This window comes from Anabrus simplex, chromosome 4, assembly GCF_040414725.1.
Source record: "Anabrus simplex isolate iqAnaSimp1 chromosome 4, ASM4041472v1, whole genome shotgun sequence".
Taxonomy (NCBI): Eukaryota; Metazoa; Arthropoda; class Insecta; order Orthoptera; family Tettigoniidae; genus Anabrus; species Anabrus simplex.
In genome coordinates, this window is record NC_090268.1 from 392,515,151 (window position 1) to 392,542,114 (window position 26,964).

Below are 26,964 nucleotides of genomic sequence, written 5' to 3' on the forward strand. Positions count from 1 at the left end.
TTTTAAAATTATCCGGTCAGCCTTTGAGTGGAGAAAAACAGCCCGTCACAAGAAAAGTTTCAAAACCTGGAGAAGGAGGCTGTAATGAAGAAGGAAGGTGTCATTTACGGTGCAGGACAGTTCTTGTTGATAAGTGTAAGTTGACAGTTGTAAAAGCTGCTTATTTTCTTAAAAACGCATTTTTCACCTATTTTTATTTTTAAAGATATTATGTGTTGCGGACCAGTTTTAGTGCAACTGAGCTTTAAATTCTTCTGTATGTTCTCTGTTGAATATTATATAACTTCAAGCATTAATTTTTCTGTTGCGAAATGGATTGCTTAGAAAAAAGTGTTCAAACTTAAAAAAAAATATTATTTTTCCGAAAAATGATTTACCAAATAGTTCATTATATCACAGTAAGTAATAGAAGACTGTTAAAATGACTGATTACAATAACTTGTACAGGAACAGCACCAGAAAATAATTTTATGATTGTGGATCAAAGGCCAGCATACTAACCAGTTAGCCATGGAGCCGGACGACTATGGCGTAAAATGGCCATGCTTCCGACCACCCTGTATAATGCACTTTTTATTCTGTTGCCATCTCTAGATGGATGTAGTACTTTTTCATCTGACATAGGCCAGAGAAAAATGTATCTTCTACCAAAATCTCGGTCGTATGTATGGCTGGGACTGTATGGCAGCTGCTAAGGTACGGGTGGAGCTGATTAACGACATTCGGAGCTAAATATGTGTCCGGTTTTTATGCAAGGTGCTACTCATAGGGGCTGTTGTGTTGGGAAAGCATTTTCTTACTCACCGAGTGAGGTAATAGCAAACAGTCTCACTCCTCACCATGATTTGCAAACCTATGTAAGACGCCACCACCTGTGTTTGTACTTTCCGTAAAATAACGTGATTTTTAGATATGAATTTTCCTCCCGGATAAAGACTTAACATATATTGAAATGTTGTAGCCTAGCTAAGCGAGGTAGTTATGGCGTGCTCGGCTTAATTACAATGATTTTATTTGGATCTGACTCCCTGTAAATCAATAGGAGTAGGCCTGCCGTCACAAGACCCCGGCAAGGGACCCTCACCAGGATTACTTGATTCAAGAACGGGAAAAATTCCAAAGTAAAGCAGCTCGATTTGTTCTGAATGATTTATGACAAAAGAGTAGTGTTACAAAAATGTTGCCAAGTTCAGTCTGGGAAGGCTTGAGAGAAAGGAGACAAACTGTTCGACTAAGTGGTATGTTCTGAGCTGTCAGCTGAGAGATGATATCAGTAGACGAATAAGTTTGCTGTTTAAAGTAGGAAAGATCACAAGATGAAGATCAAGTTGGGATTCAAGAGGACAAATTGGGGCAAATATTCGTTTAAAGGAAGAGGAGTTAGAGATTGGAATAACTTACGATGAAAGATGTTCAAAAAATTTCTAATTTCTTTGAGATCATTTAAGAGAAGGCTAGGAAAATAACAGATATCTGCACTTGGGGGACTGCCCTAAATGCAGATCAGTAGTGACTGACAGAATTACTTTGTATTCTCTAAAATTAATCTCATTGTAGAGAATAAATTAAACTGTAGGCCAATAATTGTCAGTTGACTTAATAAGTACTAATTTTATTGCCAGTACTATTGCTGTTCTTGACAATGTATTAGTCACAGTAGGTAGTCATCCTGTATTATTAGCCCATGTAAAACTCTCGTGGAATATGCTAATACCATGTATAATTACAATTAAAATGGTCGAGTAGCTATTGGTAGTCACTTTATAAAAACCAGCAAACCAACACTGCTCAACAGTAATAATTCCTTAGATGGCAACTTTGACATATTTTAGTTATATTTGGTAATGTATTTACAAAAAAAATGCACTGTAGAAAATCATCCACTTTCTGGTATGGTGTAGTTAGCATCCTCTAAAACAATACATAATTGCAAGTGATATGTTAATATCATTGATTTTCTCAGGAAAAGAAATGGAGAATTGCAGCTTGTTAGGTAAGCATATGTAGATATGTTTTTGTACTCTATTTGCACATGCTTGCCTTGTAAGTTGCTGCTCTGTACCTATTTCCTCTGTATGCATATTGTTTTGAGAATTTCAGGTTAGGTTTTTCTGAAAGTTTTCATTTTGACAAGTTATTCAATGAAATGTATGTTTGGTGATTTATTTATTTATTTATTTATTTATTTATTTATTTATTTATTTATTTATTTATTTATTTATTTATTTATTTATTTATTTACTTATTTATTTGATGTATTGTTCAACAGATATTTCTGCCCACTTACAGAACATTTCCATTTCTTATTTATCATTTCATCCTCATCACGACGCGCAGGTCGCTTACGGGTATCAAATAAAAAACTTGCACCTGGTGAGCCGAACATGTTCTCGGACACTCCCGGCACTAAAAGCCATACGCCATTTCATTTTCAAGTTTGTTCCTTTGTCCTCCTTCATTTTTTAAAATTTGTTTTACATCACACAGATACAGGTAGGCTTTACGGTGACGACGGGATAGGAAATGGCTAGGAGGAAACCGCGGAAAACCATATTCAGGGGTCCGAACCCACTATTTCCTGAATGCAAACCGATAGCTACGTGGCCAGAAACGCACGGCCACTTGCTTTGTGAAGTTAGTTTCTGTGACTGCCAATAAAATATATTCAAAACATCCGCATTTCTGAGAGCGTATCTCACCTTCAAAAAGTGCCCGGTTCATAACGTAACACTGTTCAGTGAAGTTCACTTCTTGACCAACTTTGGTTTTCAAAATTGACTATAGTGAACAGTTATGGATCGTGAGAAGGAAGTACTAGTATCCGGTTAATTGCTAGCAGAAGAGGATGGGAAACAGGGAATAAACAAAACCGAATATCTGGTTTCACGAAATGAATAAGAATTAGTTGTTACAGAGTATACCAACGTTCTTTCCTGATTTTGTTAAGTTGTTACGAATTGTACAATTATTTTTACCGAGCAAGATGGTCGTGCGGTTAGGGGCGCGCAACTCTGAGCTTGGATTCATGAGACAGAGGGTTCGAGTACCACTGTCCCCAGCCCTGAAGATGATTTTCCATCGTTTTCCATTTTCACATCAGGCTGTACGTTATTTAACACTACGACAACTTCCTTTCCACTCCTATCTCTTTCCGATCCCATCGTCGCCATAAGAACTATCTGCGTCGGTGCGACGTAAATCAAATTGTAAACAAATGTCATATTCTTGCACTATGACAATAATTGCTCTCAATCCATGACGAGCGACATTGTTGAAATCTCACTGTATTATAAGCAACCTCGTAACTTCTAACGGTGTGGCAGGTGAGTGTACACACTTACTGGGAAATCTTGAAGCCGTCGTTCACTCCGTACGGCCTATTCGGATTTAATGCCTCTCTCGCGAATATCCCATGCAGACGACGTTCATTTAAAACGATGGATATGAAAATAAAATCCGATCTGTCCGATCGGTGCGGTCCGTCCGATGACGGTGGGTGGGCGTATATCTTAAGGAAATAAAATAAATAATAAAAATAAATAATAAGACACGAAACACACACACAATGAAAGTTTCTTTGAAAATTGCTGAGTGGAAACTTTCTACAGCTGCTGTCCATCTTCCATTTCAACCTGAATTCCGTGAAGGAGAAGAAATCCATTTAAATATGATTGAGGCCCTGGAAATGAACTCCGTCACCTTCCGCAGGAACAGGAAATTACTTAGAAAGAGAAAGACGAACACTCAAAATCAATATATATAACTCTGGCTATAGCTGGAAATATATAAATAAAGAAGCGAAAATAAAGAAATGACGCGCTGAACGAAGGACGAAGGGAAATGAATCCTCGCTTATACACCTTTATAATGCCAGATCTGTCCGAACAGAATATTGAACTGTTGGCAGATCTTAAGGATGGTCGAACACTGAACCGAGGGGTACACGAAAGAAGTATCCCCGTAGATTGCATTGATAGACATTCAAGATGAAAAAAATGAAATGTCGTATGGCTTTTAGTGCCGGGATATCCCAGGAAGGGTTCGGCTCACCAGGTGTAGATCTCTTTATTTGACTCCCGTAGGCGACCTGCGCGTCGTGATGAGGGTGAAATGATGAGGAAGACAACACATACACCCAGCCCCCGTGCCATTGGAATTAACTAATTAAGGTTAAAATCCCCGACCGGGCCGGGAATCGAACCCGGGACCCTCTGAACCTAAGGCCAGTACGCTGACCGTTCAGCCAACGAGTCGGACACATTCAAGATAAAATCAGAAATCGGGCGTACCCTGGGCAGCGTCAGAGATTGATTCGATATGGTTTAGCGACTGATCTTTTCACACCAGACTCGTTGAAGAACATGAATTTAAAAAGGTCCTTTTCAGGACCCCATTTGCTGTTCATATTGTATCAACGCTCTGACAGCAAATAATAATATTATTAACAATAATACCATTTGTCGCAAAACCGTTACAACAAGAAGTGCTTTTCGAAAAACGCCGATGTATGCCATTACAAAACTGTTGTCAGATTCCAGCTCTTACATGGTGCGGATGTGATCCTACTGATGAACAGGAAAAGCACAATGGACGCTCTGGGGAAATAGTTGAAAGACGTATCCTCTGGACAATTCATATGCCGAGAGTATTCCCGGATGGAGCCTAGTGACTGAAAGCGAACTCCGAACTGTATCAACAGTTGGAAACGGCTAACAACACCATGAGATGTTGGTAACCGAAGTTTTACGGGTCACCTTCTGAAAATGGACAATGACAAGCTTACGAAGAAGATCTTCTCACTCATGAAATGTCACAAGCCTGAAAACGTGTGGCTCAATAAAAAAAAGACTTAGATTCTGCTGTGATTTCTGATACTGATGTCTCAGAATCTCCCGATTTCGCGTCGGTTGCCGGTTTCGGGAGGTTGTTATTTCGGAACCTACTGGTGTCCGGTTGGCCAGTTTTGTTCGGTACTTAACATCTCTTCACACGTACTAAATGTACGCAACACGACCTAACAGGTTGAAAGTCGGTTCCGATTAAAATGCGGTCGTAAAAATTCAATATTCAATAATGAAAATTATAATAATAAACCGAACTACGTGATATTTTCAACATGAGTACAACGCACCGAACGAAGTGCCCGATGTGTGCTGGTAATAGCTTAAATTCTTTCCTACAGTACAAATGAACACGATGTAATACATCGACAGTTCATTCCGAGGATATGACTCAGCACTGGCATCATAGTCCCCAGCTCGCCTGGTGGCCAGGATTGTTGAGGCTTCAAGCCTACATGGTCTGACACCGTGTTTAGCCGGTTCGAGTCCCATTCGTCAAAAACTTTGTCACAATTAGAATGTTGGCAGGTAGGCTAGAAGAGATTGAGGTATACAATTTATAATCCCTAGATCGCGAGCCAAAAGCCCGTATTCAGTTCCAATCCTCTCTGAAGGGTCCATATAGAGCAGGGCCTCACAGGGTGCAAGCACCAGTGCATTGCGGTGCGCTCGGTGCAAAAGACGCCTTCGCTTGGTTGACGAGAGTGCAGACCCCCACTCCTCGATTTGGAGAAATAGCGATGTCTCTTTCTCCACGCCTGTCTCGCTCGCTCCGCTACCTCAATCGTCCTTACTTGCTCCGCAGCGCTCCAAATCCGAGCCGAGTTGAGCCGAGCTTAGCCGAGTCACCCCGAGGCGACGCGCTGGTCCGAGCCCAGCCAAATGAGGCCGATGCACTGTGCACAGGAACTCTGCGCCTCAGTTTGCACGCGTGAGATTTTGGATGTTTGAGGGGCCCTGATATACAGTGACGGTGTATGACGCTGTTGATGGTGATTCGTCCGAGCGATGGAGACGGTAAGCCTTGAGCAGACATTTTGGTGCCACTCGACAGCAGTAAGCTACGTGCCGGTACCGGGTTTCACCTTCTCCCTTCCTACTATCATATATCATCATTCATTTCATATCATTAACTTGCCTGATGAGTTTGACGTCAGGAAGGGCATCCGGTCGTAAAAACTCGCTCATCCCACTTCATGCCCGATCCCGTAGATTAACGGGGCAAGGGCTGGACATCGATAAATTGAAATAATTCCCAGCAAGAAGGTTTCATCCATCCTCTGACAGTTAAGATTTGCACAATGTTTATTTAGTTTCATTTCATTGTAATAGCTAACAATTGTAAACTTTTATGAATAATATTATTGGTTTTACGTCCCACTATCTACGTTGACGGTTTTCGGAAACGCCGTGGTGGCATAATTTAGTACCGCACGAGTTCTCTTACGTGCGAGTAAATCCACCGACACGAGGTTGATGTATTTGAACACCTTCCAATACCACCGGACTGAACCGGGATCGAACCTGCCACGTTGGGGTCAATAGGCCAGCGCCTCAACGGTCCGAGCCACTCAGCCCGGCTAAACATTTATGTTCTCCTTAGTGATGCTTTTACGTAACTCGAACGACTAAATAGCATGGATTCTCAAAAAGTGTTCTTGTATGAAAGTATACTCTGAACATATATTGGCAACCTTCAACAACATGGCGGATACATACGTAATACGATCTACTAACGTAAAATCATGGCAGTTTAATTGTGGGAACATGCAATATCCGACACCTTGTCTGAATGGTCAGTGGAGAGACCTTCGATTCCGAGGGTCCCGTGTTCGATTCCAGGCCGGGTCGAGGATTTTCATCACGTCTGATTAATTCTTCTGACTCGGGGACTAAGTGTTTGTATTTGTCACAACACTCTCCTCTTCATATTCAGACAACACAACACACTACACTACCAACCATCACAGAAACACGTAATAATGATTACATTCCTCCACATATAGTTAGTGTCAGGAAGGGCATTCGGCCGTAAAACTGGGCCATATATATATATATATATATATATATATATATATATATATGTGCTATACATTTCTCACCCGTGATGCCAAAGGTGTGGCGAAGTAGAAGAAGAAGAAGAAGAAGAAGAAGAAGCGTTTTTATCATCTTTAACTGTCTGAAAGCAGATAGTTAAGCACCTGTTGACTTTATTTTATTTTATTATTATTTTTTTTTTTTGGGGAGAATTTCGTGAAGATCCTGTGTTGGAGAATTTACCTACTTCAACACTCTATGTATGCATTTCCTATTACAAGTGGAGAAATTTTAGCACGAAATATAGTAAAAACAATAAAGAGATAATATTCATGAAGATCGGTCGAGTTACGTGCGATTAGGGGCGCGCAGCTGTGAGCTTGCATCCGGGATATAGTGTTCGAGCCCCACAGTGGGAAGCCCTGAAGATGGATTCCCGTGGTTTCCTATTTTCACACCAGGCTAATGTTGGGGCTGTTCCTTAATTAAAGCCATGGCCGCTTCCTTCACACTCTTAGCCCTTTCCTACCCCGTCGTCTCCATAAGACCTAACCGTGTCGGTGCGATGTAAAACAAATGGTAAAGTATACACAATATATAAATAATCATGAAGATAGGCGTTTGTATTTCTTTGAAAGGATAATTAATACAATATTTCTAGGTATTATCAATTAAAGATGATGAAATGATTCAGCTTATTTTTTTCATTCTGCTATTTCTTGTAATAATAATAATAATAATAATAATAATAATAATAATAATAATAATAATAATAATAATAATAATAACACTGTAATGGAATCAGCTAAAAGGGGAACTCGTGACTACAGTCATGTGCAGAAAAATCTCTTACTTTGCCCCCATACTAAGTAATGACCGCTGCCAGATCTTACATCGGTTATTAAATGAAAGAAACACCACATGATGTAACAGCTCCGAAGGGCCATGGCTTACAAGCGACCGCTGCTCAGCCCGAAAACCTGCAGATTGCGAGATGTCGTGTGGTCAACACGACGAATCCTCATGGCTGTTATTCTTGGTTTTCTAGTCCTGGGTAGCTATCTTACCGTCAGATAGCTCCTCACTTGTAATCACGTAGACAGGGAGGACCTCGAACCAGCCTTCACATCCAGGTAAATGTCTCTGACCTGGCCGGGAATCGAACCCGGCGCCTCCGGGAAAGAGGCAGCCACGCTACTCCTACACCGCGAGGCCGGCTTCCAACGGTTATTAGAGGCCAGAATTGAAAGTCGGAAACGTGTTTGAGGGAGGAGAACATTGTGGATAAGGAACATCAAAGAGTGGTCGCAACACTCTCGCATATTGCGCACACGATTGCTCGATTATTCCCTTATGATATTTTCTCCGGGAAATAACGATTACTGGAGTGTTACGTGGTATGTCTGACAACATTCTCAGCTATACTGCTTTGCTTTTGTGATCGGCGAGTAGTTTTCACCGGTATACTTTATCGGCAATAATAAGCATACCTGTACGAAGTCCACTGATTACACTCGTCAATTCGCCATATGTTATCGTTCACTGACGTACTATCCCACCAGGCTGATGCAAATAGGCCTACAGTTTGGCTCTACTTTCTCAGGTTATAATCAGTTTATCGTACTGATATGAGACGCATATGTGTTCTTGGAATTCTATCTGTGTAAGATGTGTTCTTCACTATTAATACTAAGATAATAAGCCAACAAAACAAAACAGACTCAATAAATACTAACTTTGCCTGTACACTTCAAATTCATGCCTTGTACTTCGATTTTCTCTCGCATTACAAAAATAATCAGAAGTATGTTAAATTACATTTATTTCGGTCTAAGCCTATCTATCTTTTTGTGTACTGTTTGTATGTTTGTTTGCTTTATTGTTGGGGTCATCATGGGAAGCACTTAACAGAATTTCAATTCTAGCTCTTTCCCATCCTTCCATCAACGGAAAACTTCGACGTTTTAGTGCCATGTTAAACCAACAGCAAAGGAATTGGGAAGGTTGTTGTAGTAGAGAAGAAGAAGTCTTTTGATATTCTTCGTATCACTGCGAAGTGCAGATACACTTTAAATCATTTATAATCTTGATGAGTTGAACGTGGTTAGGTTCGCGTAGCATAAAGCTTGCACTAGAGATATAGTGGGTTCGAATCCCACATTCTTCAGGCAGAAAGGTGGTTTTCCATGTTTTCCCATCTTTTTGCCAGGAAAAGGAAGTTCTTGTTTCTTAAGTTGAACTGTACCTCAATAAGGCTGCAGATTACGAGGGGTCTTGTGGTCAGCACGACGAATCCTCTCGGCCGTTATTCTTGGCTTACTAGACCGGGGCCGCTATCCCACCGTCAGATAGCTCCTGAATTCTAATCACGTAGGCTGAGTGGACCTCGAACCAGCCCTCAGGTCCAGGTAAAAATCCCTGCCCTGGCCGGGAATCGAACCCGGGGCCTCCGGGTAAGAGGCAGGCACGCTACCCCAACACCTCGGGTGCTGGCACAGTAATGACACATATGGATTTTTATTCGTAACAGTATTGTATCAATATCGTCGATGAGCAAAGGAAACCTAGTCATTCCTTCGGAGTAAAGTTTACGGAAGAATCCCGAAACTGACGGGTCAGCAACGGTCGGATAACTATTGTTGGCATTTTCATTGCTTAACCGTACCCCAATTATTCGACCATTGGAGTCTTCTGTTCTCCTCTCAAACAACGCGGTAAGCCGTCACAAGGCAGATGGAGAAACGTGGTTTTGTCGTGAGTGGAATTATGAGGTTATCATCGCCTAGAAACGATATATAAACAAGTATAATTAATTATTAACGCAACAAGTTACTAGAGCACTATATACACTGTTACTAAGAAAACTGAATAGAATGAGTGAATTTCGGAACAGAAAATTTAGGAAGTGCAATGCAGGTTAGGTAGGCATTTTCACATACCTAGTCAATAGGAGGTACAAACTGGCACAAATTTTAGAATGAATAGTTAGGAAAGGGAACTCGTGTAGTGGTACACTGAAAAAACTAAATCAAACCAAGATGTTACTGAGAATGAGCAGGCTCGACTGTTCTCTGACAAAGCATAGACCCAGCATTTGCCTAGTGTGAAAATGGAAAACCACCGTAGTTATATTCGTGGCTGGAGACAGTAGGGTTCGAACTCTCTATCTTCCGAATGCCCCTCGCTAGGTAAGAATATGAGTAGTGTGTATATGAGTAGCCAGCGATAAACATACTCAGGTCTGTTGACAGTGAAATTCGAACGTTACAAAACCTAACGATGGATGTAGAACATGTAGTGCTTAATAAAATTACTCCACCTCGATCGTATAAATCCACAGGGATGGAAGTCACTTTCCATTTAGGTTGAATGCACCTTTCTTCCATCAATATCCCTGCCCATGGTATAAGTTATGTGTCTTTTGATCATCATTGTTTGTGAACTCGACAATGGGCGCCTTGCTCTTCCCTCGCAGCGCGCCGGCCTCTCACCGCTGGGGTCCGTGGTTCTCTCCATGTGAGATTTGTGCTGGACAAAGTGGATATGGGACAGGTTTCTCTCCGGGTACTCCGGTTTTCCCTGTCATTTTCTTTCCAGCAAAACTCTCCAAAATCAATTCATTTTAACTGTCAGTCATTAATCATTGCCCCAGAGGAGAGTGGAAGGCTTCGGCAGCCGGCACGCTCCTGTACTCGCAGCTATGTGGGGTTTCATTCATTACATTTCTGACCCGGTTGAATGACTGGAAACAGGCTGTGGACTTTTTTCGCAATAACCACCTTGTTAAATGTACTACTAATCTTAGAATCTTAGAATTAATTTTAGACGAGATCAGAAAAATTGTGCTTTCTCTACCTCGGTGACTTCGAAATTTATTTTGAATAAATGTCATAATTCATATTCATCTTGATTGTGCGCTGTGCATAATACCTATAATTTAATAATCATAATAACGAAATTAGGAATACTTACCATGAGCAATTACGATTATTATGGAATAAAATTATGAAAATTATCAAATGTATTTCCAGTCATAATCTTTCACCATTCTATGACTTGGATCCCGCCGGTCCCACTGGATATCTTCCTGGCCCAAATAGTGAAGTTCGAACTTACCTGCAACAGAAGAGAAGGTATCTATGAATTCTTAATATAAATTTCATATTACCACTGACTAACTGCAAGCAATATCAACAAAACAGGCTGTATCAAAATTTTGCCCTAAATAAAATCCACCCACACACAAATATACATATAATGTAATTGATACCTTCCGTATCGGATCTCAGTTCAGATTTAGTGTTGACACTCAGCTGCCATAGGCACAACTAAGAAACTAGTGATAGTAATAATGATATCATCATTTCTTGTAATAAAATAATAAACAGTGAGTTTCTCTCACCGGTTGGCCGGCAGGTGCGCCCAGCTTATCTGCCTGCCGTTGACTCATTGCTTCCCGTTACACATTGCAGCGACAGCACGGGAATGCCCGCACTTCACAGTTCAGGTCCGTGCTTAGAACGTGTGTTAAGTGTTGATCTGTCGCTTCAGCTGTTCTCGAGTTGTGAAGTGTTATCTCGGGTTATAATTCTCATGCCTCCACATGTTTACACGGTAGGGGATAGGTTATTTTTATGTATGATAATAATGTGGAAACAAAGTCTTGCAGGGAATTAGTTAGGCTACAAGTAACTTGATTTCCAGGTGTACACCCTCCACATAGAGAGAGAGAGAGAGGGAGCGGAAACTCGTAAACAAATGGAGAGGGACTGGTTCTTTACTCGATAAGAAGCGAAGTGTTACTTAAACGTGTACTTAATGAGGGAAAAGTAAATGAAATCGCAGAAGAATTAGAACATACGCCTAGAAAATCCCTGAGACGATTTGGACGAGAAGACAGAGTTTCGAAGAGCTCTGTATGGCGGGCTATGAAAAATGTTAAAGAACTATCCGGAGAGAAAGGGCCTCAATTACAGAGGACGAACGTATACGTGTCTCCTATGACGATGCCAGGAATATGTGGATGCAGGAGAACAATTCCAAAATCTGTCATAAGGCACGAGCTGATTTTCTTAATAATTCTTAGTTAATAATTGTCTTAATTCTTATTTTCTTAATGTTAATTGTTGCCTCATGTCGTGCACGGATAAAGTGAGCGAAATTCTATACTTGTTGCTATGCCACGGAGCGGGGAGTGATGAGTCAACGGGAGGCTGAGAAGCTGGGCGCACTTGCCGGCCAACCGATGAGAGAAACTTACTGTATATTGCACAATTATGAACTATGCACATGCGTGCAAACTATAATACGATTCAGGAAAGAAGGATTCCTTTCTGTAACGTCTTATTCTGCTATTCGTTTTGCGTCGTACAGACACAGACAAGAATCATCGTGACAATGGTAAAGAACAGTAACGAGCCAACCGTGGCTCAGTATGCTCAGTATTTGCCTAGTGTGAAAATTGGAAACCTCGGAATACCATCTTCAGGTCTACCGACATTAAAATTCGAACTCATCATCTCCCGAATACATTATATCGGCTATGCTCATGTGACACGAAAGATCCCACCGACATCGACCAACAGGACATTTGTCAAATTTCTAGCAACAAAATCCAAAGGACCGGGTTCTTTATATTAGAAAGTGATGTTACGAGGAGAAATATTTTTGTGAGGGTCGAAACTCGAAGTTACTGATTTTCCTTTGCAATTCAATTCATCAACAATGCATTCACGTTATCATAATATTTAACAAAAAATAATGCTGTTTCTAAAAGATGAACTGCATATTTTTTACAAAATATAAAAAAAAGAAGTGTATAGGTATCCACGGATGACTCCAAATTATTCGACTGTTCATATGTGCAGGATGTATTGTGAACTGAAGTGGACGTGCTTCCTGTGAGGCAAACATGACAATGACTGTATCTGGTTTACACATGTAATGGTAGCTCGGAACATACCGCTTAGTTGTTTTTTTTTTTTTTTGCTATTTGATTTACGTCCTTCACTGACTCCCTTCCTGCCCCAAGCTCTCTGAGACAGAGTATAGCATCGTTCATATCATAGTTTTTTCATGTATTTAAAACCGGTATGACCTTTAGGTAGGATGATGAAGTAATGTAGTTGCTGTAGATAACACACACACACACATATACAAAGACCAAGTAACAGCAAACACGCCCAACACATGGATGTCAAATGCGTCAGTAATGAAGCTATGCAATTACAACATGGTCAAAAATGACAAAAACATCTCCCGCACGAGCTTATTGGACCTAATATAAAGATAAATGTTTATATCTTATCTCAGTGATAAGCTTTGCCGATCATTTATATGAAACCATATCTGAAGATGGATATCACTCAAGAAGTGTCGTAGTTTGTGTGAACATCCCACATAGAAACAGGTAAGTTATCCGAGTTTTAGTATGATTAAACGAATACTGCATGCGGTTTAGTTCACTTTTTATGATTTTTTTTAGCGATAACGGTATAATTATACGCAAAAAACGCACTGGTTTTGAGGAACTTCAAAGATAACTGCATTTACTCTTGTGGGGATCCATGCTGTACGCATGATAATATTTAACAAGGAGGTACAGCAAGTCCATGAGACTTTTTCCAAATAATGGTTCAAAATGCATTCGTAATTACTTGTAGGTCTATTGAGTCATCCGCACGGAGATTTTCTGGATCAGTGGTGCCTAAACGAGGCGTTCTAGGCATGAGGAGTGAGTTACTTTGCCATTGCTTTCCTCGGTAGGTCATAAGGTGCCATTCAAGCAAACCTGGCCCAATGAGTAGCACGTTATATATCCTTAGAACACACTAATTAAGCTCCAAGTATCTTTACTCAGCACACACAAATCCCAACAGCTTCTGTACCCTCAGAGTGACAGATGGGACAGAGACTTCAGTGGACCGGGCGAGTTGGCCGTGCGGTTAGGGGCGTGCAGCTGTCAGCTTGCATCCAGGAGATAGTGGGTTCGAATAACACTGTCGGCAGCCCTTAAAATGATTTCCCGTGCTTTCCCATTCTCATACCAGGCAAATGCTGGGGCTGTGCCTTAATTAAGGCCACGGCCGCTTCCTTCCAACTCCTAGCCCTTTCCTGTCCCATCTTGGCCATAAGACCTATCTGTGTCGGTGCACCGTAAAGCCACTAGCAAGAAAAAGAGACTTCAGTGGCAGCTGTTTTTCCTCTGATCCGTGGCATGAAGGAGATGCAGAAATACTGTATCCATTAAGAAATGTAACATATGTATATGGGGTACATAATTGCTTATATATGGACTACCTGACCTGGTGGCCATGATCATTATGGAGTAAAGTCTAAGTGGTGTTATTCCGCACTTATGCGGTTAGAGTCCCGTTGGTTGAAAAGTTTTCACCATCACAATGTTGACAGACAAGTTAAGAGAGGTGGTAGTATACAATTTGTCATCTCTAGATTGCTTGCCAAATGCCTGGATTCAATTCTAAACCTCTCCGCAGTGCTCATATGGATTGAGGGGATATGGCGCTGGTACTAGTGATTCGTGCGTCGTATGGTGACATTAACCCTTGAGCAGACCAGTTTGTGTCTTTTAACAGGAGTAGGCTTCGTGCCGAAACCTGGCTTCTCCCTCTTCCTACCTAATTATTCTTGTCATCAACCAGCCAGATGCGCAGGTGTCCCTTGGACGTCGTGTCTTCGTATACTCTCAACACTAAAAGCCATACATGAAATGAAATAAAGCCTCAGCCATATTTAATATTTGCATTACTAAATGTCAGAGGGGACGAAGATCAATTTTTTTAAGAGATCTATGGTTATAATCATTATAAAATATCTATGGTTATAATCATTATAAAATATCAAAGCCATATTTATTAATAACAATGCTGATGATAGTATTTATTATTATTAATCACAAACAGTCGTATCAGCACACTATTTTATCCTACAGCCGGTTTTCGGACTCTAAGATCCATCATCAGTGTAAAAACTATTTACGATATTTTAGACCTGGTGCTAAGGCTCTTGGTCGAAAACTGGTTGTCGAATAAAATCGTGGGCTGATACGATTGCTTTTGATTAATAACAATGATAATAAATCTAGTGTCCACAGCGCACTAGCCTATGTCTTCTGGTATGGGTTAGGGCATTTTTATTTTATTTTTTTTACTTTCACTGCCCTGTCTCAGTGTCATTCTGGACTTTTTTCTTTTTACAAGTTGCTTTACGTCGCACCAACACAGAGATCTTATGACAACGATGGGGTAGGAAGGGGCTGGGAGTGGGAAGAAAGCATCCATGGCCTTAATTAAGGTACAGCCTGGTTTGAAAATGGGAAACCACGTAAAACCATCTTCAGGGCTGCCTACAGTGGAATTCGAACCCACTATCTTCCGATTACTGGATAATGGCCGCACTTAAGAGACTGCAGCTATCGAGATCGGTCATTCTAGACTTTGACAATATGAAATACCCGAAGTATGTCCAATTTTGTTATATCTAATCCCTTCGCATTTAGTCCCTGGTATGAATGCGGGGAAAAATATCCCTAATATGGGATCAGTTGTTAAGTGCATTTTTGTGGGTTTAACAGACTGATATATAAGAGCACCTTCTGGCCTCAGTGAGGCTACTTCACTCGTTATTTCGCTTGTATGCCTAGGCAATCCATAACAGACTATAGTGGAGGTGACTGGGATTTAAACAACACTTGGGCTGAGGATAACACATACATACGTCACTTACAATGCAAATTGTTTCATTTTATTTTACTATATTCCATGTACCCTGATTATGTTAATTAAACCTATTATACAGGGTGTATGGGAACTATACCGTCAAAACGTCCGGCTCCATGGCTAAATGGTTAACGTGCTGATCTTTGGTCACAGGGTTCTCGGGTTCGATTCCCGGTAGGGTCAGCAGTTTTAACCACAATTGGTTAGTTTCGCTGGCATGGGGACTGGGTGTATGAGTCGTCTTCATCATCATTTCATCCTCATCACGACATTCAGGTCCCCTAAGGGCGTCAAATAAAAAGATCTGCATGCGGCGAGCCGAAATTGTCCCGGTACTAAAAGCCATACGCCATTTAATTTCGTCAACCGTCAAAAAATCAGGGATGCTATTCGTGTTATGTTAAGAAAGATAGTGCAATAGGATTCTCAGAGAAAATAGTTACTTTCGAGGAAATTACTTTAATTTGTTATTTCCGGACGCACGATTCAAATTGACGAACTCGCCATATTTGCATTGCGAGAGCACAAGCCACTACCGTGCTTCACGTGGGAGGGTGGGAGGAAAGGGAGGCAAGTGGGGTGTATGGTGGAGACAGAGATAATGCTTCGAGCCAACGCACACGTTTCCTCGTTCAAATCGCACAGGTTTGTCCTGGTCTCTTAAAGGAAATATCCACAGTTCGTTTGTTAAACAGCCGTAACTCCACACACAGTACAAGAACACAATTAAGACACACTTGTCAGTCAAGCAATGCACCAGATGGTTTCTCCTTTCGTCTGTTGTCGCAGTAACGTTATTTATTATTTAACATGCTCGAAGATGCAACGCTGACGCCCCACATTTGTGTAATCCTTTACTCATAACATTAATGCTGGGGCCACGGCCGCTTCCTTCCCATTCCTAAGCCTTTCCTATCCCATCGACGCCATAAGACCTATTTGTGTCGGTGCGACGTAAAGCAAATAGCAAAAAAAAAATGTATTCACAACATTGTAAATGGAATGAAGTACTGAACGATGGAAACAATACTCCCAAGGGTTTGATCCCTCCTACTTCTGTATGCAGTTCACAATGGTGTAGTAATAACATTTGGACTCTGTTGAGGAGATCTGGTGTGTCGCGAACGACCTGAAAAGCTGCCTGTATTATTGGTAACAATTTATGTTCTCTTTCTACGGGGTTCGCATAGTAGTAAATTTGAGCGGAACAAACAGTATACTGCCTACTGCGACTGGGAAGCGGCTATGCGAAACGAACGAGAAACTTGCGCATTTACACCGAGCATTACCACTGTCTCCCACACCCCACTTTCCCTCTTTTCTCTTCCATCCTCTGACGTACAGCAACACAGTGCGCCTGGCTCTCTGGCATAGCAAATACGGCAAGTTCGTCAATTTGAATCGCGAACCCGGAAGTAACAGAGTAACCCAACCTAATCTAGTCTAACCCCATGGCACTACAGCCCTTTTTTTGTAATTTCAATATTATGAAACAACATCCGTAATTCCTCGAAATAATTATACTTATAGCTGAAAACCACGTAATTTGTTTTTGCCCTGCTGTAGCACTTTGAAGATGTTGAAACTGGGTACGCTGCCTACAAGGCGTCTCGCCCATTTCGTCCGTCCAGCAACTACTGCTCTCTTCGTCAGCAAAGCAGAGATGTCAATGGCTGCCACACGACAAGAGGTATCTAAGGTCAGATCGTATGAGGAGATTCCCGGACCAAAACCTTTGCCACTCATTGGAAATACCTGGAGGTTTCTACCCTTCATAGGTAACTGTGTTTACATTTTAGAACATTAAGTATATATGACGAATGCTGCACATTCTTACTTACTCACTCGTTTTCTACTTACTGCTGGACGTACTTACTTGCTGACCTTTATTTACTTATTTACTTACTGACTTCCTGCTTCACTGATATACTGCTTCGTTGCATACTTTCTAATTTCCTTGGCTATTTACTTAGTTACGGAGCCTGCATTCTGACTTCCTCGCTTACTTTTTATCTATTTATTTATTTATTTATTTATTTACTCACTTACTAATTTATTTAATTATTCATTTATTTACTTATTCTTTTATTTATTTATCTCATTTATTTATTGACATATGTCTTACTGGTTTAACTATCAGCATACATAGTTAATCGTGCCAGTCGTCTGTCCTTCCTTGTTGTCTGCTAATCTCAATCGCGTTGTTGGTTATCACTGTCCTTCTGTTCCTAAAATAGCGGAGTTTGATCCTGGCCGAGGTTAGTGGAATTTATGACTGTTTAAATGTAGACAATTCCTTGTCCTTCATACCTAACACATAAAAGAATTCCTGAGGAACAATGTATAACGCCTCGGTGACTGATGAAGATTGACAATATCTATTGTAAATTAAGGGATGTAAACAGGAAATGAGTTTATTATTATTATTATTATTATTATTATTATTATTATAGCCTGCGCCAAGGACTTTCGATAACTACAGTATAATCCTATTTCTATCCAGATAATAGCGAATGTTCAGGTTTTCTCCACCTGAAGCGTATTATTCACAGCTTTTAAAATGAGGGGCTGATAAACAATCCGCTTTTATACATATACGAATAATCACCAATACCGTTGTCAGAAAGAAGGAAATACTTAGTGATAGTCAATTATTTTAATTTTCATTCTGGCCACAGATGTACAGTTTATTGAAAAAGAAGCGTATATTTTTTTAAATACTTTTCAACTCAAAGAATATCTTCTACAGTAATATTTGTTCGAATTGAAACTGCTTAATTATTATATATCGAATTACCAGATGTTTTTTCAAGTTCATCACGCATAAGTTTCATTTAACAATTTAATATATCTAATTTGGAACACCGAGTTTGCTATTTTGGCCCATGTGAGATGGGTCAAGTGAGGTATTGCTATGTATCGTATTGTCAATCAAACATTTAACAAGAAGGAAATGCCGACAATAACTTCTCAAAGTTAGCAATAGTGCTTAGATACTTAATTGATGTCAACTATGCCTTCTCCTGTAGTGCTGGTTGTAAACTAGAAATAATTAGTAGTTCTTCGAAATGCAATCCCTCTGTTACTATGGTATTGTTTCCAAGAAGATTTTATTAACCTGTATTAGGTGTTGTTATAATATTATAGGTTTTACGTTCCACAACTACTTCTGCGGTTTTGGGGACGCCGAGGTCACCGAAGTTTATCATGCAGGAGTTATTTAAAGTGCTAGTAAGGCTGATATTTTTAGCGCCTTCAAATACGATGGGACTCAGAGGAGATTGAACCTACGAACTTGGGCTAAAAAGCCCAACGCCCCACCATCTGATCTACTCGGCCTGGCTATTAAACTGAAATATACGATGCCATTCTGTGGAAACGAAGTGGCCTAAATAACTGGCTCACTTCCACCTGTGATGAGAAGGCCCTCTTTCTGTTTGTAACACACAGTGGCTGGTAACTACTTCTTAACTTCAAGATACCTAAGTAGACGTACTCATTTACAACTTACGTACGCAGTTCGGTGTTCTCTCCGTATGTGATCTGACCCTACGGATGTTCATCATCATCATCATCATCTGTTTACCCTCCAGGTTCGGTTTTTCCCTCGGACTTAGCGAGGGATCCCACCTCTACCGCCTCAAGGGCAGTGTCCTGGAGCTTCAGACTCTTGGTCTGGGATACAACTGGGGAGTATGACCAGTACCTCGCCCAGGCGGCCTCACCTGCTATGCTGAACAGGGGCCTTGTGGAGGGATGGGAAGATTGGAAGGGATAGGCAAGGAAGAGGGAAGGAAGCGGCCGTGGCCTTAAGTTATGTACTATCCCGGCATTCGCCTGGCGGAGAAGTGGGAAACCACGGAAAACCACTTCCAGGATGGCTGGGGTGGGAATCGAACCCACCTCGACTCAGTTGACCTCCCGAGGCTGAGTGGACCCCGTTCCAGCCCTCATACCACTTATCAAATTTCGTGGCAGAGCCGGGAATCGAACGCGGGCCTCCGGGGGTGGCAGCTAATCACGCTAACCACTACACCACAGAGGCGGACCCTACGGATGTTACTTCTCGAAATGTACGTCATATTCATTGAAAGTATCAAATTTATGTATGTTACAATTAAATTAAGGAAACACAGAAAATTAATCTCGATACAAACCTAGATAATATGATAGTACTGAAGCGAAAATTATCTAATATATATCAGCTCGAAAATCTATTATGTCACTCTCTCTGCAGAGGGTGAGTCAGCTAAGACGATCACCCTCCTTAACATGTGAACTATGAAATATACCGAAAATCTGTTTCACATTTAGTAATATTAGTAACTCTTAGTATTATCATGATCGAACTTTATGACAATATCTACCGAGATAACGATACGAACTTTGTTACCTAAATATACAGGGTGAAGCGTAATTCGCGCACTCGGGCGTCGCAGCGCGATCCTCACATGCCAGCAATAAAAAAATATCTCTTACAAATTTTCGTCTTGCGAGTATATCCGGTAGAAAACGGACGTTGAAGAGTAGCAATCTGGCAACACTGTAACCATATGTATGGTAACTACCGCTGTCAGCAGATTCTCGTCGTGCCGTACAGTTGGTGCAGTGGGTGGATTTTCTGGTTGGCATGCAGGAGGTCGATGGTTCGATCCTGGGTTGAGGCGCATTCTTTATTTGCTAATTTCCACCTGACATTACATACTGTAATACAATAAGACACCGTTTCTGTGGTCAAATATATCCTACACTTACAACATAAGAATAATAATAATAATGATAATAATAATAATAATGCATTGAGATACGTACTAAACAGCATGCGGTTACCAGACGCAATGTTGAAAGGCAGAATTATTGGGACCATGGTGATAACACATACAAATTTTAACCGAGTTTGGACATTATTCGCCGGCCCCGTGGTGTAGGGGTAGCGTGGCTGCCTGTTACCCGGAGGCCCCGGGTTCGATTCCCGGCCAGGTCAGGGATTTTTACCTGGACCTGAGGGCTGGTTCGAGGTCCACTCAGCCTACGTGATTAGAATTGAGGAGCTATCTGACGGTGAGATGGCGGCCCCGGTCTAGAAAGCCAAGAATAACGGCCGAGAGGATTCGTCGTGCTGACCACACGACACTTCGTAATCTGCAGGCCTGCGGGCTGAGCAGTGGTCGCTTGGTCGGCCAAGGCGCTTCAAGGGCTGTAGTGCCATGGGGTTTGGTTTGGTTTTGGACATTATTCGCAGAGCACGTTGCTAGGCCTACTGGTAGCGTAAGGCCCTAACGAAATGTAATGGACCTGAACGAGGCAAGAATAATAGTTGGTACTAATCTATGGGATCATTGGAGGAGCGTACAAAGAAAACAGGTTTCACATCTAGTAGATGAAGTGGTGTGAATAAATTCACGCCCACGACGTGGAAAGGGCGCCTGTCAAAGCTGACCAATGAAAACGATTGTTAATCCATTTCTAGGATCGTAGTATGTAAGTGCAAATGGTTCCTAGAGGACCCACTGCAATCGGTGTTGACGATTAAGATGCCAGGTACCATGCCACCTGGACTACATTTACGAATTAAAAAACATACGCCTCAACCCAGGATCGACCACTCGACCTCCTGCATGCTAACCCAAAACTCTATCCACTGCACTAACCGTACAGTACGACTAACTTCTGCTGACAGAGGTAGTTACCCTACATCTGGTTACAGTGTTGCCAGATTGCTACTTTTCAACGTCGTTTTTCTGCCGGATATACTCGCAAGACGAAATTTTGTAAGATACAGTTTTTTATTGCTGGCATGTGAGGAGTCGCGCAGCGACGCCCGAGTGCGCGAATTACGCTTCACCCTGTATATACACCTGTTTCTACACAAATCATTAGAATGATGGTCATTATAAATAACAGGGTGTAGTTTTATCAAACTCCGACGAGCATTTATAAAGGATATGGAATGCCTTCCAATAAATACACTATAAAAACACGCTAATTTGAAACATTTTGTATTGTCGTAGGTATCAGGGGTAAGGAAACACAAGAAAACGAAAAAATGAAACGAATCGAATCACTTTCGTTCGTACATCTGCTGTGATCGCGGATATTCCAGCAGGAATGATCCAAAATTATAAGAAGTCAACGCGCAAATTGTCGCAGTATGTGAAAGTGTCACTTGCTTTACACGACATAGGGTTGAAGCTATACAAAACAACAAGCCTGCAACTACTGAGAGGGGGGTGAGAAGGCAAAACAAAACGTGCGAATTACTGCACTTGGCTACTTCCAACAATTGTGAGTAGATTGTTGCATTCATGGGTGATGAAGCCTGGTTCCATCTGACAGGACATGTAAACTCCCAGAAGACCAGATACTGACGGCAAATTAACTACCACGCTTTCAAAGCCGCAAGCAAAAGCTAGTAGTGAATAAATTTACGATTCTTAGGTTGATGCCATCACATGACTAGCCAAACCAAGGTATTTTCATGAAGGTACTTGGAGTAGTGAGTGATAAAGGCTTCCACAACCCGTTACCTAAGTACCAGGAGGGATAGTGTGGTTAGCCATATGCCCGACCGACTGTGTCCCAGGAACTACCCTCGTAATGAATTCTGATGTGGGCTGATGGCAATGTACCGTTCCAGAAGAGGAGAATTCATTCATAAATTTTCCGATTTTCTGACTGGGAACCAAACCGTTCACGCATTGTGGCCAAGAGGAATTAATTGTCATGATATCATTTACTTATTCCCGTACGATGAGTTCGCCTTTTTTTACTGGGTAAAACCCGCAAAATATTATGACAATATTATGATCATTCTCAAGATTAGAATTTAATTGTATGCGTTTCGAAACTAAACATTAATTTTCATGTTTCTTGTTTCAGGTACTTATGGTGGACTTGAATTTGTGGAGCTGGCCGAAAAACTTCATGCCGAATACGGGAACATCTTCAAGATCCCAAAGCTCATGGGAAGGAACGATATGGTGTACATTTTCGATCCTCAAGATTTTGAGACGGTAACGTGTTTCGATATCCCCGTACTGCGTTTAAGTGGCAATTTTAGTCTCAGTTACCTCAGTACAGAATAATTAGAGTGCAGTGTAATTCGGAGGGCTAACTACATGACAGTCTCTGTCACCTTTCACTCTTGCTTCCGATGAGACATATCCCCACCTACCCATCGCAACACTAATATGGTACTAGAGCCTTAATGGGTCTCGGCCTTCCCGTGTGGCCACTTTTCAACCTAGTGACCTGCAGATTATCAGGGGAGGTGTGGTCAGCGTAACGAAGCCTCTGGGCTGTTATTCTTGGTTACTCTATCCGAAATCGCTATCTCACCATCAGATGGCTCTTTTAGAGCAAAGAAATTTCCACAAGGAGTTTTGAAGTAAACATGCAACAGCCAAGAAGTAAAATATTTAAAACTTGACTGGATAATATCCGTTCTGTAACAGTGAGGTATGACTGCCCGACACTGTCTGTCTGCACTAAGCAAGATCACTTTTCCAGGGAAAGGTTATTTGTTGTTCATTATACGTAAATGACCTACTGCTGAAAGGCAGTAAAGAGAAGATATGTTTGCCTCGTCCCATATCAGTAACTTAACCTGTTTCATTTATTTCGCTACTTCTGGCATGTTTATGTTAGACGTAGAGGTCTGCGAATTACTTTCTCTTTCATGTAACTTAACATTTCTCAATTCATCATTTTCGAAAGGTATCGTTTTAGCTTCTGTAGTTTATCTTTGTAAACTGCGTATTTTACGTTTGTCAATTCTGCTTTTGTTTACTCTTTTCGTCTTCCCTGTGGAGTTATTTTACGTTGGGTGGTCGGCATTTTTAAACACTTGCTGATTTAATACACGAAATCCATACAGCCTTTGACGATCGAAAATTATTTCAAGTGAAACCTCATACCTTCATGGACGTCATGTTCTCCCAAAGGATTTCTGGTGAACTGGCGGATGCAGCAAAATCGATGGCGTGAACTCCGCAATCGATTGTGTTTGGCAAAGTAATCTACTAGGGTCAGGAGTCAGGAACAGTCTAAATATAAAATCCTTCTGTCGTGACAACGAAGTATTAATGTCTGAATTATACAATGCGTGACATAATCAATATTTTGACATTTCCTCCAATTATTATCGGTATGTGTGTACTTATAGCCGGTTAAAATAAATCCGAAGCTCCAATGAAAAATATAATATTTTGTGTCCTAAAATATGTTTCTCGGGTGACTATATCATGAAAAGTTATCATAATCTCAATCCTCCAGATTGTAATTCACTCCTTAAATCTGCCAGTATAATGCGAGCAATTGAAGACAATGTTTACTACCCAAACACTTAAATGTGTAGAATCCAAATATATTGAATGATTGTTATCTGCTAATATGTTTATCCGTAATGCGAAGATATTAAAGCGGGCAGTAGGACTTCGTTCAGTCTAATGTCGTTAGATTGCCTTAAAAGGACTACACTGCACTGAATGAGAAACATCAACCATTGTTGTCTGTTGCTAGATTCAATACGGGAAAGCTTCAAAATAAAGAGTAGAACTTGATTCAGTCTTATGACAAAAAATTACGTTAACGTTAGTATGTCCAACAAAATTACAATCTCGCCTCGTTCAATGAGAGGCATTTCGTCGAGAAAGAACCAGTCATACGAAATTCCATCTCAACGGAATCATATCTTTACCATAGAAACATCTACAACGAAGCATCCAACATCACCGTTTGTTAAGGTGCCATTCCTCAAACTCAGGGGAAGGCTTTCCATCTCATGTTTGTACACCCAACACTTGTCCCGTTTCTCTACGGGCTCGTGTATGAAGTGAGCTGAATTTTCGTACAATTTTCGTAGCGAGGTTTTACAACAGGATGCTCTTTCTGACGTCAACCTCATCCCGGGAGTTTATGAGATGAAATGAATACGCGATGTAAGATTGCAGGAAGGGGTAAGGTGAAGCGCGGTGCCGGGAACATAGCCTACACTTGTCGAATAGCGTTAAGGGGTCTATTGAAGGCTTTACGTCTCTACCCGACGGACGAATCATCATCAACAGCGTCATAGGCCTTCACTCCATATGAGTACTGCGGAGAGGTTTTGGAAGTTAAACCAGGCTTTTGGCACACATCGTAGTGTTTAAGAATTGTACAACACTACCTCCCATACCCTGAATAAATATATTCTGATGGTGAAAGTACTTTCAAGGAATAGTAACGGATTCTCATCGTACATATTTGACACTTTAAGGACAAAGACCACTAGACGGACTGCTGAACAGCGTGTTTATTGGTAGAGATGAACATCAGAATGAAAAACAGGATTAATTTCGCTGAAACGTAGTATTTTTCACTGAACAGTTAACCCACATTGGGTACCATTGAATATATCTGTCGGAGGTAACAGAAGCCAAGATTTTCGCAGTTGGACATCATGCCGATGGACATAGCTGTGTACCTACGCTATTATGGCAAATATGCGATAACGACTTCGCTGATAGAAACGTATTTTTCTTCAAAAAAGTATAAAATTCGTTGTCGAGAGAGGTTCATTTTATTTTCCTCGTAAAGAAGACACAGAAATCTATAACTGATACTAATTTTCTCAACACCGCTGTGAATATGAGACAGAATTATGGATTTTATATATTACTCTTTCCACGATTTTTTTGTTGGAATGATAATCTATGAAATTATATATGAAACTTGTGTGGCATGCACATTTTTTGCCTATATAATTTTGACACAGGGCCAATGCCTCGTACTTAGTTCTTTCCACTCTTGCAAAAAATAAAGCGGTCTACTTTACTTACAAGTTGCAATAGTAAATGTTACTGCTATGTGACCGGTGTGTTTGTGTTCTCACATCATAAATGATGTGTCCTATACAGGTTGTTTCAAAAATAGGGGGCATAATTTCAGGTATGTATTTGTTACATGTAGACAATCAAAACAGTGCATTACAACATGTGTCCGGAAATGCTTCATTTCCGAGTTATGGCGTTTACAACACTGGACTTCACCGGAACGTTTTTCTTCACCAGGTCATTGTCATTACAGAAGAAGTTCAAAATGTCCACCTCCTGCTTGAATGCAGACCTCACATCGATGTCTCATTGACCTGCGAACACGATCCCAAACTCCAGGAGTATAGCGTATGTCCTCACACGATGCCACAATTCGATTCCGAAGGGATTCCACACCAGGCACCGGAGACGAATACACTGATGATTTTAAATGACCCCGCAAGTAGAAAACGAGAGCGTTCAGATCAGGTGAGCGTGGAGACCAAGCAATCGGGCCACCTCTACCTACCCATCGATTAGGAAACATTCGATCCAAGTCAATGAGACTTCGATGTGAGGTCTGTATTCAAGCAGGAGGTGGACATTTTGAACATCTTCTGTAATGACAACGACCTGCGGTAGAAAAACGTTCCGGTGAAATTCAGTGTTGTGAAGCGCATAACTCGGAAATTAAGCATTTCCGGACACATGTTGTAATGAACTATATTGATTGTCTACATATAGCAAATACATACCTGAAATTATGCCCCCAATTTTTGAAACATCCTGTATATTGTAAATTTATACGTTTTATAATCTTTTCAGGTGTTCAGGAATGAAGGACCTTGGCCTGCCAGGCAATCATTGTCATCAATAAAAGAGTACCGAGGAGTATTAAGGAAGGACTTCTACAAGGGAATCGGTGGACTAGCAACATCGTAAGTATTGTAACGTGCTGGCTCGGTAAATAAATGAAGACAGTACCTGGTAAAGTCCTATTTCTATACTTTGTTATCTTATAAAACTACACGTTAACATACAGGACACACAATTGTACAGTTCGCACACTTCGTCTCTCACGGCTTATTTACACTGATACACACATATCCTCAGTCACTCGTTGCCGTTGTCACAGCCCGCACACGACAGGATGATGTTCGCTGTTCACCTCCGATAGAACTCGGTTCAAAGACGCATGCCGTCATTCAGTGTTCTCTTCTAAAGCTGCACCAGAACACTCGCTATGTTCTAGTCCAGCAGTAGAAACACAATAGACACAATTCATGGTGACAGGCGTCAGAAGAACAATTCACACACTGCCCCACTCAACTCTAGTCTGTCACTCATTCTCGGCTACTCGTTGTCAACTCCACCAGCTGACGGAGCTCACACTGAGCTCACCCGTGAATGTAGCACCTTTCGTCCTCCTTCGCTCACAATGAGTCCACATTTTGACTGACCTGACTCTGTATTCGTCCATCGCCTTATATACACGTGACCGGCCCTTCAAAATACGTCAGCGACTTGAAACTCGCAAAAACCTCCAGATACGAAAAT

General features: G+C 41.1%; 1 protein-coding gene across 1 annotated transcript in view; it reads left to right on the forward strand.

The window, feature by feature from the left end:
- Nucleotides 1-13,202: 13,202 nt before the first annotated feature.
- LOC136872026 (probable cytochrome P450 49a1) overlaps nt 13,203-26,964 on the forward strand; it is a 73,949-nt gene continuing 60,187 nt past the window's right edge. The window contains exons 1-4 of the mRNA XM_067145847.2: nt 13,203-13,287; nt 17,183-17,394; nt 22,496-22,629; nt 26,233-26,345. Of these exons, the coding sequence (XP_067001948.2) occupies nt 17,193-17,394; nt 22,496-22,629; nt 26,233-26,345 (449 nt within the window). The 5' untranslated portion in view covers nt 13,203-13,287; nt 17,183-17,192. The remainder of the gene's footprint in view (nt 13,288-17,182; nt 17,395-22,495; nt 22,630-26,232; nt 26,346-26,964) is intronic.